Source organism: Polypterus senegalus, chromosome 10 (assembly GCF_016835505.1).
Source record: "Polypterus senegalus isolate Bchr_013 chromosome 10, ASM1683550v1, whole genome shotgun sequence".
Lineage (NCBI taxonomy): Eukaryota > Metazoa > Chordata > Cladistia > Polypteriformes > Polypteridae > Polypterus > Polypterus senegalus.
In genome coordinates, this window is record NC_053163.1 from 69,070,979 (window position 1) to 69,089,116 (window position 18,138).

General features: G+C 40.0%; 1 protein-coding gene across 1 annotated transcript; it reads left to right on the forward strand.

Moving 5' to 3' along the window:
* The first annotated feature begins 304 nt into the window (after nt 1–304).
* LOC120537185 (G-protein coupled receptor 183-A-like) lies at nt 305–12,589 on the forward strand. Its single transcript, XM_039765928.1, has 2 exons — nt 305–596; nt 11,801–12,589. The coding sequence occupies exons 1-2, from the start codon at nt 550–552 to the stop codon at nt 12,504–12,506; spliced, it is 753 nt and encodes a 250-aa protein (XP_039621862.1). The 5' UTR covers nt 305–549; the 3' UTR covers nt 12,507–12,589.
* The last annotated feature ends 5,549 nt before the right edge of the window (nt 12,590–18,138 follow it).

Sequence of the window (18,138 nt, forward strand, 5' to 3'; positions counted from 1 at the left end):
TCTAGCCATGCCCCCACTCTTGCAACTTCATGCTGGAATCCCTGCCTAATACCCTTCACAACACCCACACATAGTTCTTACCCTTCTCTGGCAACTTTTGCATTCCAACATTGACAGCTTTTCTTTCTTTCTTTCTTTCTTTCTTTCTTTCTTTCTTTCTTTCTTTCTTTCTTTCTTTCTTTCTGCTGGTGATGTGATCTGGTACTTGCCTCTGGCAACCTCTTATTAGTTTAAGTTGCCAAAGGCAACAAGCTAAAAAAAAAAGAAAGAAAGAGAAGCTTTTCTCCGCCACAAGTGAGTGACGTGCCTCCAGACATTAACAGCAGGAAAAAAAAATCTGTCCTCTCAGAGCACAAAGACAGAAATACGTCACGTTAAACAGCTGACAGTCACCAAACAGCATCACTGAAAAAGGAGTTACTCATAATAATCGGCAGTGATTTACTGCTGAAAGCAAAAGCTGTCGGAATTACTGGTTTGAATGTGTCAGCCTTCCTAAGAAGCACGACTGAGCTCTCCACCACAGACTAACCGACGATCAGCGCCAGGATGGAACTCGTTAAGGGCCGCTCCTTAAAGTGCACTTACTTCCAGTTGTAAGTAGAGAAATTTTCTCTTTGTCTTTTACATTTTCCCTTGATTTTCCAGCATTGTTAAACGTTTGGTGTGAGAGCCTATATGGCTTTTAATATGATGATGAAGAGGATACTGGAATCACAGCACTGAATTCACAACTCTTGGACAGATGTTTTGGAAAATGTATTGTCAGTATTTTTAAAAAATAACATTATAACCACTGGGAAAGTGTGTTTGACTTTGTACTTTTTAATTTATAGAACAATAAGCTGTAGGAAGTAAGACATTTAAGTATCTGCTTGTTCATTTTAGTTTCTTAATTTATTATTAAACTTTATACTCAGCACAAGAGCTAAAATTTCTTTTGGCCAGAAAACACATCCATCTGATTAAAGGAAATCCTCAGGGAGCTCCTTTGGAATTCATGCAGTATTTAGGCTGCCAAACTTCTATTAGGCCAAATAAGCAATCCCTCCTATATTGTAAATAGTCTTATCATCTTTCATTGCATTTTTAAATTTGAGATACATCAACGAAACTTAATAGTAATAGTTTTCCGTTTTGAGTGATCAAAACATGCAGCTACCATGAAATGTATGACTTGTAAAAATGATTTGCCTTGTACTGACACAGAGTTTGTCCTTACATATCTTAAGTAAAGCGAAAGTCACAGGGACTTCTGATGAGAATTATTAGCTCTGTATTGGCCTTCAAATTAGGTGTTCTGCCAAATCCTGAATACATACAAATGATATAAAGCCACACCATATTGAAAATACACCTTTTTCACTACAAAAAAACTGCTAGAGGGCCAAAAGCCTCCTATGTGTTTTCCTTTTCAGTCAACCTGCTTGGATGGACAGAAATACACCATGATGTTTAGAACTAGAAATTGGGCACATATTGAGAGTGAATGTGGTTTGATATTAAACATTTTTTTTTTAAATTTTCCATTGATGACAAGCACTGTTTTTTCATATTTTACCCTCCACGAATCATGGGCATTTTTTCAATGTCCATTGAAAAAAGAAAACTGGGACAAACTAGGGGTTTTAGGAAATGAATGAATGCTAATTTTGAAGTGAAACCGAAAGAAGACTTCTGGCCACCCATCTACTGTATGTAATTCAGAGACACTTCTAAAGCTTGGTGACGTGGAAATGGTGGACAGGCAGGTAGAGATGTTTGGTACTGTAGAGTCTTCATCAGGGTCATCAACTTCAGAACTCCCTTGTGTCTTGAGCAGCCTTCTTTGACAATGTCAGTTTCTTAGTCCCAGAGGGCTCATGTCAATAATGCCTTTGAAACAAAGCATTATAGGAGAAGATTACTGAGATTTCTGGCTAATTCTGTAATTTTCTAGACCAGAATCATAGAGGGAAACAGCCATTCACAGTAACACTAGCCTCATGGCTAGCAGCTTACCTGGACAGGACACTAGTCCATCGCAAAAGACTTTCACTAATATCAAGCCTAAGCCCACTCATGAATGGGAAACACTGAAACTCCATACAGAAATTCCACAAGCCAGAATTTGGACTAGAACTGTCATGGAAGTTTCATTTGGCACTGGGCCTCCTTTAAGTTGTTAAGAAATAACTATGTAATAGCAGACCCCTGTTGTTTCATGTTTTATGTTAACTCTTCTAATACGATATTGTTATATTTGCATAAACCGGTATATATTTTTTTCCTAATATTATCAAATTGTGAATATATAACCAAGACATAAAAGAGTAAATTTGAATTTGAATGTAAATGACTTGGTAGCACAGTGCATAGTGTAGCTATCTCAAAGCATTTGGGACCTAGCAGAAGTTATTAAAACTGTTGGGTTGTACATGCACGTAAGAATCGAGTATGTTACAATGGTACATGGGATGTAATGTGATGTGATGTGCATTTTTTTCTTCTGGAAGAATATTAGAACATCAAAAAGAATTATAACCAAATACAGGATATTCAGCCTAACACTCCATTTACCTACATTGTCCAAAATACATCAAGTCAAGATTTGAAGGTCCTTATATTCCTACTCTTCACCATACTACTTGGAAATGTATTCCATGTGTCTAGGTGTGTTTGCGGTCTATCACTGATAATACCCACTAGAAATTTAAACTTTCCCGTGATCTGCACTCAGTGCAAACCCTTTAGGCAAATCTGACCACAATCTGATTCATCTTATTCCCAGCAACAAGCGTGTTATTAGATGACAACCTGTTACCACCAAAATAGTGAGGAAAGAAGGCTGAAACAACTTTGAATGACTGCTTTCAGATGGAAGACTGGGAAATGATATGTGAGTCACATGGGGACAATACTGAGGGACTGTCACTGCATCACAGATTATAGTAACTTCTGTATTGACAAAGTAGTAACCACAAAGACAGTGCATTGCTTTCTAAACAATAATCCATAAAGAAAAATCTGAGTGAAGGAAAGAAAGCTTACAAAGCTGAAAAAGAAAACAAACTTACTCGGAATAAAAGGTTGCCTAGAATGGAATGGTTATAATTACTGAACTCAAGTAATTCAGGGCTCAGGTGCTAGAAGGGGTTGTGGACAATGTTTCTGCCACTTGCTGCCAATGACCAGTTCCCTCACACCATCCCTACTATATCATCAACTCCTACCACGTCAGCTGGAATGGCCAGTGACAGGTCCACCTCAAACCATCAGTGTGCACTGTCCATTACTGAAGACCAAGTGAGGAGACATCTGAGAAAACTGCACACAGAAAAAGTCATAGGACCAGATGGAGTCAGTCCTGAAGTTCTTAAGGCATGCGCTGACCAGCTTTGTGGTGTCCTCTGTCAACTGTTCAGTCTGTCCCTAAGTGCCACTTAAAATCTCGCATCATGAAGACCTTTGAGAGACTGGTCCTGGACTATATGAGTCCTCTTGTGGTAGACCACCTGGACCTAATGCAGCTTGACTATCGGTCAAAGACTGGAGTGGAGGATGCAATTATCTATCTGCTCCACAAGGCTTATTCTCAACTGGGCAAAGCTGGCAGCACTGTGAGGATTATATTTTTCTATGTCTCTAGTGCTAGTCTTTCGGTACCATTCAGTCATCCCTGCAAAGAGATAAGCTCAGAGATATGCTGGTGGATGAACCTATGGTGTCCTGGACAATGTATTATCTGTTTGGCAGATCAAGTTTTGTGAGAGTCTGATACGGATGTGAGCAATACTGGAGCACCTCAAAGAACAGTCCTGTCTCCTTTTCTCTTCACTCTGTAAACCTCATTCCATACATATAACACCAGGGGCCTCATGTATAACGCCATGCGTAGAATTCGCACTATAACATGGCGTAAGCACAAAAGCCGAAATGTGTTTACGCACAGAAAAATCCAGATGCAGGAATCTGTGCATACTCCAACTTCCACGTTCTTCCGCTACATAAATCCCGAACGCTCGTGCACGCGCATTATGTAATGCCCCAAATCCTCCCAGAATTACGCCTATTTGAATATGCAAATCAATATAAATCGCCCTTAAGCGCAGCCTTCTGTGAAAAGACAATGGGAAAAGCACGGGGAAAATATAAGAATTTCAGCGAATACCAAGTGGAGGCAAAGGAAAAACATACTATTTGTTCAAATAAACCGTGGTATAATCAACAAAAGGAAGTTGATCGAGTGACATAGCGTGTTGGAGAAACTTGAAAGCTCACATTCACAAATCGCACAGTGCCGGAAATAAAAAAGAAGTCACATATCAAAAGCGCCGTGAAAAGCCGAGTTGTAAGCCCACTGTCTGAGTGTCATATGAAAGCTTATTAGGGTACAGAGAAAAAAGGCACACAGTGAGGAAAAAGCACAAAATGTCAACTTCAATCTCGACATTTCCACTTTAATCACGTAGTTTATTTTGTCATTAAAGTAGAACATCATAAACTTCATCTTAAAATCGTTTAATTAACCAGTTTCTCAAATCACATCGTAATTAAAGTAACACGTTAAATGCTTTGTTTTGTATTTGATCTTCTATGTGCTCTATGTGTGTGAATCACTACTTGCTTTTAAACCGGCTCTCTTCCTCCAACTGGACACAGAATCCATTACATTTGTGATATTACAGCTCTCTGAATAACTAAAATACTGAGATGTATACGTGATATAATTTTTTTGATGATAGGAGTTAAAGCACATTATTATACATGTGTTTCACTTCGATTACATAATTTATTGCAGCAGTACAATCAGGGGCGGCTCTAGGCTTGTGGTGGCACTGGGCAGAGGAAGAATCGGTGACTCCTTAGCCCGCCCGTCAGTAAGGTAGCTTATGCACAATGTCCGTTGCGGACACTGCATAGCCGCCTCGTGCTCATGACACAAGCATTTAACTTTTGCCGAAATTTGTCGCTGTGTTTTTAGCTGTGTTGTTATTTTCTCTTTCTGTTTTATATTCAATATATATTGGCATAGCCATCACTGCAGTCAGTGCTTTTCTTTCCCCAAGTAACCGATCGCCATACAATCAGCTCTGTAATAGACGTTAAGCCATCTGTAAGCTTAGCGCCGATTCTTCAAAACGTTTAAAGAACATTGAAATATCTTCGTAGTACATGTTTAATTATTCTATCATAACGACACTCCCAGTGAAGAATATAGATTATTTAAATGAAGTTAAAGTTTTATCTGTATAATTTAATAAACATATTTTGCTGAATTTCACCTTATAAATGATATCGTTTCTGTTTCTGAACCGCGAGGTCCGTACAGGAAAGACTTTAAAACATTTTGCAGTGGCTGAGACAGCGTGTCCTTGAAGCTGTATACCAATAATTCTCTTTCCGATCAGCTGCTGCTGTGATTCACACTCAGATACAGTGATATAAATACTCTGAGTGGTGCAGTGAGAGAAATATTGAAAAAGATGATCCGCTGTGGCAACTCCTAACAAGAGGAGCTGAAAGAAGAAGAAGAAGAAGAAGAAGTGAGAGTAACAACACTAAAGCAGTTATGGTATTTGGAATACTATGGCTGTTCCCTCTACCCTTATATTGTTACAAGTTAATTACAATCAGATGCATTACACTAATAAACGATATGCGGTTAGTTTCGTTGTATTTATAAAGCCGCGTCAGGAAAATAAGGTGTAACCACACAGGAACAGTAGCACTGCTTTGACGCTGGGTGCCGCCAGTCTGCAAAACTGAGCGGAGAACTTGCGTATGACAAGGTATGAGGTACCGTGGAAAAGTGCGTGGATTTACGCCAAGTGTAGGTTTTATACATCGCGATTTGAACGTGGAAAAGTTCTTACGCAACGTTTCTGTGCGTACGCACCGTTTATACATGAGGCCCCAGGAGCTTCATGTATAAATGGTACGTACGCCCACACCACAATGTATAAAAACTAAACTTGGTGTATTCCACACACATTTTCTCGCCAGCTAAATCCTTGGCGTACGCAAGTTCTCCACTCGGTTTTGCAAACTAGTGGCACCCAGTGTCAAAGCAGTGCTTTTGTTCCAGTGTGATTTCCCTTTCTTTTTTAGATGCACATCCCTGATGGCTTTATCAAATACACTAAAATTAACCGCATATTGTTTATTAGTTTAAGGCATCTGATTGTAATTAACCTGTAACAATATAATGGTCCACGCAATGGCCAAACTATTCCAAATACCATAGCAGCTTTAGCGTTGTTACTCTCAAGTATTTATCCCACTGTATCTGAGTATGGAATCACACCTCTACAGCAGGTGATCGGAAAGAGAATTATCGGTATACAGGATCAAGAACACGCTGCCTCAGCCATGCGTTATTTGAACTGCTCTCATATGATAAACGGTTCAGAGCCTTTTCTGTAGGGACATCGCGGTTCAGAAACAGTTTCATCCCAAGAGCTTTAAATGCACTCAATCAGTCCATCAAGTGCTTCTTATAGAACTGTTTGTACATATCAGTATAATTACCTCACTGTAAACTTGCGATACAGTTATAATATTGCACAACTCAGCCACTTTATAAAGCGCATATTTACATATGATGATGATATCATTTTTAAGATGAAATGCAGCAAAATATGTTTTTATGTTATACAGATAAAATTTTAATATCATTTAAATAATCTATATTGTTAATAATTAAACATGTGAGGACTCGGTGTTCACGGATTGTTCCTACCTCGCGCTGTATTTCTGCTAGGGCTGGCGCAACACTGGATGGATAGATGTATAGTGTGGTAGATAGGGGCGCTCTCGCTCCCTTGAACCCCTGTCCACGACTCCAAACACGAGGTAAAAGTCCTCAAATTGACTTTATTAAACTTCCACAGTGCACAAAGCACCCTCTCCTCCACAATACTCATAAATAGTCACAATCACTAACAATAATCCAATCCTCCAACTCCCAGACGCGTTGCCACCCTTCCACCCAGCTCAGCTGGCCGTCTGGGAGTTCCCACAGTCCTTTTATATCTCCTGACCCGAAAGTGTTCCTAATCCCCAGTCCATGTGACTCTCAATCACTTCCGGGTCAGGTACAAGTTCTTTTCTTCACCCCGGAAGCATGTCATTCTTCTTGTCCACGTGTGCTTCCGGGGTGTAGGGAAAATATCCATTATTCCCTCCTGCAGCGTCCCCTAGTGGTCCCCATGGCATCCAGCAGGGCTGCACATAAAAACTACATTGTCCATGATACCCTGTCTTCTGGGGACCTCCATGCTGCAAGGAGGGCTCCACCTGGCAGCTTGGGGGTATTGGCCGGGATAAACAGCTGGCCATCCACCAAAATAGATTAATTAAACATGTACTATGAAAATATTTCAGTGTTCCTTAAAAGTTTTGAAGAATTGGCATTCTAAGCTTACAGATGGCTTAACACCTATTACAGAGCTGATTATGTGGCGATTGGTTACTTGGAGAAAGAAAAGGAAGGACAGGAATTGGAGGTTAGTACGTTTGAAAGAGACAGTACTGCTCCAATAAATTATTTAATCGAAGGTCGCGCACTGTGCAGCAAGCATCTTGTGGGAGGCAGGAACAATCTCTGGATGAGGCACCAACTCGTCACTATCACTGCGCCACCGTGTTCCCACTGGGCTTTATGTAACATGGAAGTTGGCGTACGCATAGATTTATGCATCTGGATTTTTTTTGTGTGTATGCACATTTCCGCTCTTGTCCGTAGGCCATGTTTTAGTGTGAATTCTATGGCGTTATGCATTAGACCTCAGGTCATGTAATTTGCAGAAATTCTGATTCTGCACTAATGGGGTGTATCAATAAGTGGGTTGAGCACAGAAGTCAGGTGGAGAACTTTGTTTCTTGGTACAGAAAGAATTGTCTGCAACTTAACATCTGCAAAAGCAAGGCACTGGTTATTGACTTTCACTGCACCAAAGAACTTCTATGTCCATTCACTATTCAGGGGGTGGACTTAGAGGTTGTGCACTCCTACAAATACTTGGAGGTCCCCACTAAATGACTGGCTGGACTGGTCTATTAGCACAGATATACTATGTATGAAAGGGCAGAGCAGGTTCTTTTTCAATAGGAGACTGCATTTCTTTAATGTGAATAGTGTGTTTTATAACTTTGTGATGCCCAGTGTGATTTTCTATGCTGTGGTTTGCTGGGCATTTACTATCACTTCAAAAGCAGTCGACCAAATTAACGAACTAATTACAAAGATAGGCTCAGTTATGGGATACACTTTGGACTCCATGGAAGTAGAATTAAATTAAAACTGAGTGCCGTTATGAACAATGCTGAACATCCTCTCTGTGCCACACTAACACTGAGGACTTACAGCAGAAGTGTATCAAGAAATTCTTCTGGGCCTCCTTAATACCAGCAGAAATGCATAATGAAGCATTTGGACTGGGTCAGGAAAGTCAGAGGTTTTCTTTATTTTTAAATTTCTTCCTTTTTAGTCATTCTGGAAACTCCATTCAATGAATGGGTTGCATGGCTGTGTTATCAATGGTGAGAGAAAGAAATTCCAGCAGCTGTACTCCTTTCTGAGTAATAAAGGAACTTCTCCACTATTGAAGGGGAAGTTTATAAAAGCTGTTAGAAATGTATCATACAGTATGAGAGTACGATGGAATGGATGGAACATAAAGCCAAGCTGTGAAAAACTGAGGTGAGAATGATCACCAGGAAAATGAATGCTGAGTTAAGAGGAAAATTTGGTGTGGAGATAACATGTATAGAGAAGCAAGCTAAGATTGTTCAGGCATGGGGAGCAAAAGGGTCAAAATAATTAACAGAAAGGGTACACTGTTAACATGGAGATGGAATAGATGCAGTCAAAAAATAGGCCAAAGAAGATGTGGCTGGAAGTCGCAGTGGTGGAGGGCCTTGAAGAATGAGTCTCTCCCCAAACCATACCTCGGCAAGTGGAGAGTGGTTGATGAAGAAGAAGATGAGGATAACCAGCCAACCAGGGTAAACATGGAAAATGGCTGTTGAATCAGTGATAATTATGATAATTCATCTTAGTTTTCTTCAGGGATTTCAATTTTGTCCTCTAATCAAAAGTCATACTTTTTAGTTTAAAGTTCAAATATATTGAATGCCATGGTTGACAACCCCCTTGGTTGGATTCTACCCCAGGATCCAAGGCCCCAAAACATTTCAATGAATAAAGTGGGCTCAGTACATGGATAGATAATATAAGAATTTTAAAAAAGTTTTCAGTCCACCAATTATTCTGTATGAAAATGTTAATGTTTTAGCAGGTTGCAGCCATGTAGCCTACTTCTTACATTCTGGAGTAACAATTAATGATGTTTTACAACTGGAAGAACATTTGATTTCAGTTTGGTTTTATAGGCAGTTGTTTATTTTATTTATTGGATGCTTTCTGTTGATTTTCTGTGTAGACTCATTTGTTGCAGTGTTTCAGTCATTCCTCCGTGTATTTTCAACAGTTTTATGAAAGAGACTGAGCTAACTCTCTTTAAAATGCTGCAGGATAAATGTGTATTTTTCTGATGGTGAATTTGAAAAGCATTTGACAGATAACATATCATCAAAATTAGGAATGTTCATGAAAAAGAATACCTTTTGGAAGATATAACCTAATCCCCCACCACCTATCTTTGAAACCATAGACAAGCTGTAGTCAAAAGCACAAGTGTATGAAGAGGGAGTGTTTTCTAGGTTCCCTCTCAGATCATAGTTTGATAAGAAGTGCTTATGGTGGAACGTACCTTCTCATTCTTCGATTCCCAGACCTAGTAAGGAAATGTTTGCATTATTTGTGCCTTTAATATATTTTGCTTGAGGTGGAGTTCCATTTATCCTGCACTACTTATGGTTACATGTAGCCTTCACCAGGTCCTCCAGGCAGTGAACAATGTCAGATAATTGCTCATATTGTTATATTATACACACCTGTCCCTTAAGGCTCCCTGGGAAACAAACTTTAATTATGGTGAAATACGTTTACGATAAGGTACCATCTGCGGTGGGCTGGCACCCTGCCCGGGGTTTGTTTCCTACCTTGCGCCCTGTGTTGGCTGGGATTGGCTCCAGCAGACCCCCGTGTCCCTGTAGTTAGGATATAGCAGGTTGGATAATGGATGAATGGATAATCTACCGTATATCAGAAAGCAGAGATAAGAAAATAATTTGTCTAAAAGTACACTGTGTTTCAAAGTCTGCAATATGTGAAAATTCCTGGCATTCCCCAAATCATTAACTGGATTATGAGGTTCCCTCATTCTTCACGTCTGGATCAAACTTATGACTTATGACAATTTCATTGTCAGCTGGAATTCTCATCTTTTATAAGAATGATGACACATTTTTAGCAGTTTTGTATGGAATACATTTTAATAAAATTATCGATATGGTAATGAAATAACCTAAGATGCCAAACCATTTTTAAGTGCAGACAACCAAGACTAATCTGATTATGGTGGTCACACTTACAGGTAGTCTAACCTAGACATCATTAAAATATCCAACTACGCCACTCAGGTTTTATTAAGAGACTGGGAACTCTTGAGATTTACACAAAATAGCACACAGGTTTCTTTAAATTGGACAGTGAGTAAACCCACAATGAAAGACACGGCAGCAATTTCAGGAAAAGCAACAGTACCTTGTATTACACAAGACAATAAAAGGTACACCAAAAACATAGAAGAACATAAGAATCTAACAATATCAGAAACAAAAACCCTTTTTGATAAAGAAAAGCATACATTCCACATTTTAAAAGTGTGTTAAAAACAATCTTTAGTGGTGCAGAGCCCAGTTTACACCCTGTGTTACCCCAACAATCATCCAACTGTCCAAGGATGCACTCTGTTCACCGGATGCTCGTTTTCCAACAGAAATTTAGCAAAACTGTTGAATTCCTGTCAGCATCCCCCTCTCGTGTATTGAGCATTCTCTTTTTTTCCACTCTGGGCTCCCTGTGTTAACCTAGGCACACCTTGCTTCTTGTTCGTCGGCTTTGTTTGGTCCTTTCATGAGTCTTCTCCCTCTTGCTGGACCCACAACTCTCTGGCGGAACAGTCTCTTCCTCCTTGGAGGTAGATGTCGCCTTCTGTGTGCCTTGCATCATACCAGCCACATACCCTTGTCTGCTTGTGAGCCCCTGTGCTCTACGTTATCAGTCGGACTGTCACTCACCCTATGCCTTCTGCTGTCCAGAAGAAGAAGTGTTCAATCCCTGCCTAGATCAACATGATGATGGATTAAGCAATGGTACATGTAAATCTCCTGAATTTGACAAATAATGTAAACACAGGTTAAACAAAAAGTATTGTTGCCAACTATCAAGCAGTACACATATCTGATTAGAACCCACTGTCCCCAGATAAGTTAATTTCCAAGCCAGATAAATACAAACATTTTCCAAGGAAGGAAGCATTTCTGTTACCACAATTTTGAATTGTATGTATGTTTAAGCAGTTCAAACTTCAAAGCAGGTTACTCTTTTGCAAGACAGCATGTATACATGTCCTGTAGACAACCATCACAATAATCAGTAACAGGATCATTCAGGAAATTTGCCTTTCAACTTATCACCCCAGTCCCCACAATGGGTGCCTATTGCCCCTTCATCTACCGACTTTTAAATATAATATCTACATGTTTCTTTGCCAAAGAGAAAAAAGAAACCACCCAGTGTACAAAAAAATGTTCCCCTCTGACAGTAAATTAATAATATGATTTGATTTATTCATTAGTAAAAACATTTTTCCAAGATTACTAATTTATGCATTTCTTTATATTTTTACAGCAGCCCTATAGAATTATCGACTATGCCTGAGCCTGACCATAGAAGCGCATTACGACGGTTCCTTCTGATGAAATACATCCAGTTTCTGGTTCTTCCCTCTTCTCATTTTCTAGTCTCTGTCCTTGGGATGTTTGGAAGCCTTTACATTGCTATGGTATTGAGATCTCCATCCATCTCTCGCAAGTGCACCACTGTGTTCATCTCCAATCTGGTGAAAGCAGACCTTTTTGTATTGCTGAAAGTTGCTCTCGGACTGCTTTCTGGTGTGTCGAACTTCAGAGAAACTCTGTGCTGCAACCTCATGACTGCCAACCAGCACAGTGGCTGCTTACTTATTAGTTGCCTCAGTTTAGAAGTTCTGCTCATCTCTATATTTCCCATAGAGTCCAGACAACTTAGGACAGTTCGGCGTGCACGGCAAGCCTCTGCCATCATATGGGTAGTGGTACTAGGCGAGTTCATGGTGCTTCAGGCTGCTGAGAGTTTCCAGCTATTTAAACATGAATTAGGCGAGAGTTATAACATGCTGGTTTTGCTTTTCCAAAACTTGGTTTGGGCAGTTCCATTTCTTCAGACCATTTCCTTATCCTTAGGGATACTCTTATGGATTGGCAATGTTTTTGTGTATTGTGTGGTCTACTCTCGCGCACCAGTGAAGAAACAATGGAATTTTAAAAAACAGAATTTAAGTTACTTTAACAAATGAAGCCAGTGTAAAGTTATTTTTATTGCATATTTATTGTATTTATTTTCAGTTGTAAAATATGAATGTACAATGTTGCACATATATATGGTATTTTTCTGTTTAAAATATATATTAATGTACACTAATGTATATATGAGATATTTAAATTTTGAAAGAATTAAAACTTTAAATAAAAACTCTTTTCACTTTATTGTGTAAAATCTTTCTTGTTACTTTCCCTAAAAAGAGAGTACGGTAAGTTCTACACATCAATTTTTTCTAGTTATGTGTAAAGAATTTTTAAAGGCAATTCATTTTATTCTAACCTGCTTAATCCATATCTGGTCTGTGATTATTGGAGCCTATCCCAGCTGACATAGTGTGCAAGGCAGGAACAAACATTGCACAGGGTGCCAGTCTGTCACAGGGCAAACACAACCACACATCCCAAACACACACTAGGGACAATTTAGCACTGCCGATTCACCTAACCTGCATGTCTGTAGACAGTAGGAGAAAAACAGACCACTTAAAGGAAACCCACACAGACACGGGAAGTACATGCAAACTCCACATGGGGAGGACCAGGAACGTGAACCCTGGTCTCCTTACTGTGAGGCAGCAGCACTACCATTGTCACCCTAAGGGCAATCGAAGCTTCTAGTATTTCTCTTTAACACACTAAATTTTATGATTTTGTGATACGATGAGCACCAGGCTGTTCTCCTGGTGGGAAAGATACCAGAGATAATAGGAGTCTTGGAATCAAAGGATAAAAAAATTCCATCACCATATCAGAAAACCCAATACAGACTCTACTGTAGAATACCCAGGAGGGGGTGGGTGGCTAGTTGGCCAGTATGACTTATTATACCTAATTATATCTATACAAGGGCGGCACGGTGGCGCAGTGGTAGCGCTGCTGCCTCGCAGTTAGGAGACCCGGGTTCACTTCCAGGGTCCTCCCTGCGTGGAGTCTGCATGTTCTCCCCGTGTCTGCGTGGGTTTCCTCCGGGCGCTCCGGTTTCCTCCCGCAATCCAAAGACATGCAGGGTAGGTGGATTGGCGATTCTACATTGGCCCTAGTGTGTGCTTGGTGTGTGGATGTGTTTGTGTGTGTCCTGCGGTGGGTTGGCACCCTGCCCAGGATTGGTTCCTGCCTTGTGCCCTGTGTTGGCTGGGATTGGCTCCAGCAGACCCCCGTGACCCGATTCAGAAAATGGATGGATGGATGGATATCTATACAATTTAAATCAGCTAACATCACATTATAATGTGACTTTGAGAGATGCTCTGGACACAGTGGCTCCCCTTAAAACAAAAGTGATCAAAGCACATTGAAACTCTCCCTGGTTTAATGAAAATACTCAAGCTCTTAAATTAAAGTGTCGAAAACTGGAGCGCAGATGGAGAATAACAAAACTACATGTCTTTCAAATTGCATGGATGGAAAGTGTTAAAAAATATTAAAAATCTCTCTTTAAAGCTCGCTCAGAATACTATTCTACAATAATAGATAGCAATAATAAAAATCCTCGGGTACTGTTTAGAGCAGTGGCTAAATTAACAAATGGGAATTCAGATCAACAGTGCAAAATACCAACAGACATTAGCAGTACAGACTTTATGAACTTCTTCAATGAGAAAATTAAAAATATAAGATCCCAGATCTCAGCATCACAGTACACACCAAATACTAGCTTAGCAGACCCTGCTGCACATTGCATTCAGCACTTTAGTCGTTTTAATCCTGTAACTGAGCAGGAAGTCTTAACTTTAATTTCTAAACTGAAGCACACTACTTGTTCCCTAGATCCAGTGCCAACAAAACTAATAAAAAGTGCCATGGATGTTCTTGCAGCACCTATTCTAACCGTTATCAATAGTTCATTATTGCATGGCACAGTACCTGATGCACTAAAAGTGTCAGTCATTAAACCATTACGTAAAAAGTCAGACCTAGACCCACACATACTAAATAATTATAGGCCTATTTCAAATTTACTCTTTCTCTCTAAAATACTAGAAAAAGTATTGGCCAATTAGCTTCAGCCACATCTTACGCATTACAATTTATTTGAGAAATTCCAGTCTGGTTTCCACACTAGTCATATTACAGAAACAGCACTAACACGGGTTGTAAATGACATTCTGATATCCTCTGATGAAGGAAACTCCACTGTGATTATGTTGTTGGACTTAAGTGCAGCATTTGACACCATTGACCATTCTATTTTACTGCACAGGCTAGAAAATGATGTTGGGCTTACAGGCCCCGTGCTCGCTTGGTTTAGTTCTTATTTATCAAATCGATTCCAATATGTACAGAAATGTGCTGACAGTACTACATCATTATACACAGAAGTTCAATATGGTGTCCCGCAGGGCTGGATGGATGAGAACTACTTGTCTTTAAGTACAGATAAAACAGAGATGTTAATTGTTGGAGAGAATGACGCTGATCACAACAATATTCTGTCATCATTTAACTCAGTTGGAATCACCATTAATTTTACTGAATCAGCCCGAAATCTTGGAGTTCTCTTTGACTCTAGCATGTCATTTGAAGCACCTATTACAAAGTTGTTCAAATCGTGTTTCTTCCATCTTAAAAATGTTAGGAAATTAAGGCACTTTTTAAATAAACAGGATTCTGAGAAATTAATTTATGCATTTATCTCTAGTAGGATTGACTACTGCAATGCGGTGTTCACTGGATGTTTAAACTGTTCTTTATACAGCCTCCAGTTAATCCAAAATGCTGTTGCAAGAATTATCACAAGAACAAGAAAATATGAACACATAACTCCAGTTCTTAAATCCTTACACTGGCTCCCAGTTAAGTGTAGGGCAGATTTCAAAATCCTCCTTTTAACATATAAAGCATTAAATGGCCAAGGTCCAGCTTACTTGTCTGAACTTATCATGACTTACAAATCAGAGTGCACATTAAGATCGCAAGATGCCAGTCTGGTTAGGATTCCAAGGATTAATAAAATAACAGTGGGAGGTCAAGCTTTTAGTTACAGAGCTCCTAAACTGTGGAATGGTCTGCCTGCTACTATAAGAGATGCCCCTTCGGTCTCAGCTTTTAAATCCCGGCTGAAGACTCACTACTTCAGTTTAGCATATCCTGACTAGAGCTGCTGATTAACTGTACAGTTTGCATCCCTGTTGTTAGTCATTAGCACTAAAACATAAGCAACATGATAGTTATAATTGGATACTAACCCTCACCTATTCTGTTTCTCTTCTCGGTACTCAAATGTGGCACTTGGTGCCATGGCCCACCTACCAAGTTGTTGTGCCTGCTTATGGTAAAGTCATCCCTGATGGAGGATCGCAGGAATCATGGGAAAGAGGGGTCCTTTCATCGGATTGGCTGGCCCAGCACTGTTTCAGCTGTGGAATGGCCAAATGGGGGAGGCAGCTTGATGGATGAGGTCTCCAGGACTATAAACAAATCCAAATCATATTATGTGATGTCATCCATTGTTAAATTCTGCTACGTACTTCTGAAAATGCGTATTTTTATACTGTATTGAGGATTTGTTCTGTTCTGTGTATTGTATTGTATTGACCCCCTTCTTTTTGACGCCCACTGCACGCCCAACCTACCTGGAAAGGGGTCTCTCTTTGAACTGCCTTTCCCAAGGTTTCTTCCATTTTTTCCCTACTGGATTTTTTTTGGGAGTTGTTCCTTGTCTTCTTAAAGAGTCAAGGCCATGGGGCTGTCAAGAGGCAGGGTCTGTTAAAGCCCATTGCAGAACTCCTTGTGTGGTTTTGGGCTATACAAAAATAAATTGTGTTGTATTGTATCATATACCTGACCACGGATCCCCCTATTCAAAGATGCTGCTGACTAGAGTTTTGATTTTTCTCTGCTCCACTGTCAACTGGTAATAGGTCAGCAATAAAATTAATAAACATATATAATACCCTACCATGGCTGTACGTTTGTCAGTCCAGGATTTTAAATCACCTGTAGCTCGCAAACCGTTTGAACTATTGACCTGAAATTTGGTAAAATATACTACGTGATGTCTGCTCTCTGCTTTCGGGGAGATGATTTTATTGTAGAATCAACTCTCGCGGCAGAGCAGCCATGCGGCGCATGCCTATGGGTGCCATTCTAATTCCCTACCACCTTCGCCATCACTTCGTCTACCTCTTCATATCTTAAATCATTCTTGAGGCAGATTGAAAATTTATGTGCCAGCTTAAGTGAAAAATTAAAGAAAACGAACTAAGCAATTGCAACACAGACACTGCCTTAATCAGCTTTAACGCAAAAAGATGCCGACGGAAGAAGAGAAGATGAGGGCTGCTAGGGTGGAGAAAAGAAGAGCTGCTCAGGAAGTAGCAAGCACATTGACCTCTTAGGAAACAAATGCTAAACGTAGAGAGAAAGAGGATTAGAACTATGAATGCTCAAGTCAAGTGTATTCACTGCACGTTATCGTGCAGTGCGCTGTTACTGGTAGACATACTGTATATTTTTAGTTCCCTGTGATGGACTGGTGCCCTGTCCAAGAATTGTTCTTGCATCGCACCCAGTGCTTACTGGAATAGACTGCAGCTTCCCTGCAATCCTGCCCTGGATAAGCAGTGTGGGATAAATGGTGTACAATAATTGGTGTATTAATGTGTGTGATGTATATATGCTACTGTGACGGAGTGCTGGGATAAGACAGAGGGAGAGTGGCTGGAGGTAAGCATGGCATGTACTGTATGTAGAGAATGCTTCTTTAAGTCTATGTCTGTTCAATTTACTGGTTGTGTGATTCACTTATAAGACATGGCAAATGGGTTTAGAAGAAGGATGGGTGGAAAGAGAAATGTTGCTAGTTTCATGAGAAGCTGGAAGTGCATTTTGCCTGTGAACTTGTTACAGAGATTTGAGCTGGCACTCAGTGAAGAGTGTGATACAAAAATAAACTGAATTGAACTTGAATACAAATGATATTGTCAATAATATAGCTTGGAGTGAACATAAGGATGCGTCACATTACAGGACCTTTCCGGTAGTTTTCAATCATAGCCTTGATTTACATAATCATAATGAGTCAGCAGAGTGTTCCTGTGAAGACACTCGCCTAATGTGACATACCCAGTGACTGAGACCAACTAATCTGCGCTTCACTCTGATAAAATCAGACAGGTTTGATTTTGTCTTTAGTCACGGTGGGCTGCTGTGTGTGTAGGAGAGCTAACAACCAATGAATGTTCATCCAGAAGTACAATACATGTAATGCAGCAGCGAGGAATAAGAAATTCAGGTGTTTTAGACAAAACAAACAAAAGAAAAGCTTGTCTGTCTCATGTCTCTCGTTGTACATACCACAACAGAATAAGAAAAAAGAAAACGGACAGAGATCATGGTTGAAGTTGTCAAACCTGTTGTACAATAGCACACTGTTGGCTGTCACAAAAACGGGTCACTGCCTAATCACTAAAAATGATATGGCCAGGGATTTTCGGTTGTTTAAGTTGACATGGTCTGGTGAAAAAATCAACAACTGCAGCAAGCAAATCTGACATGACCACGACTAGAAGTCATTAGCCAAAAGACAAAGCAGGGCACACATTGGATTTAATCAGTGGTTCTCAACCTGAGGGGTGGGCCCCCCTCCTCTGCTTTTGAAAATTTTAG

Bases quoted from the DNA above. Each gene is read 5' to 3' on its own strand.
- LOC120537185 (XM_039765928.1), top strand. From the start codon at position 550: ATGGAACTCGTTAAGGGCCGCTCCTTAAAGTGCACTTACTTCCAGTT. The intron at 597-11,800 runs GTAAGTAGAGAA...ATATTTTTACAG, and splicing joins AAGTGCACTTACTTCCAGTT to CAGCCCTATAGAATTATCGA.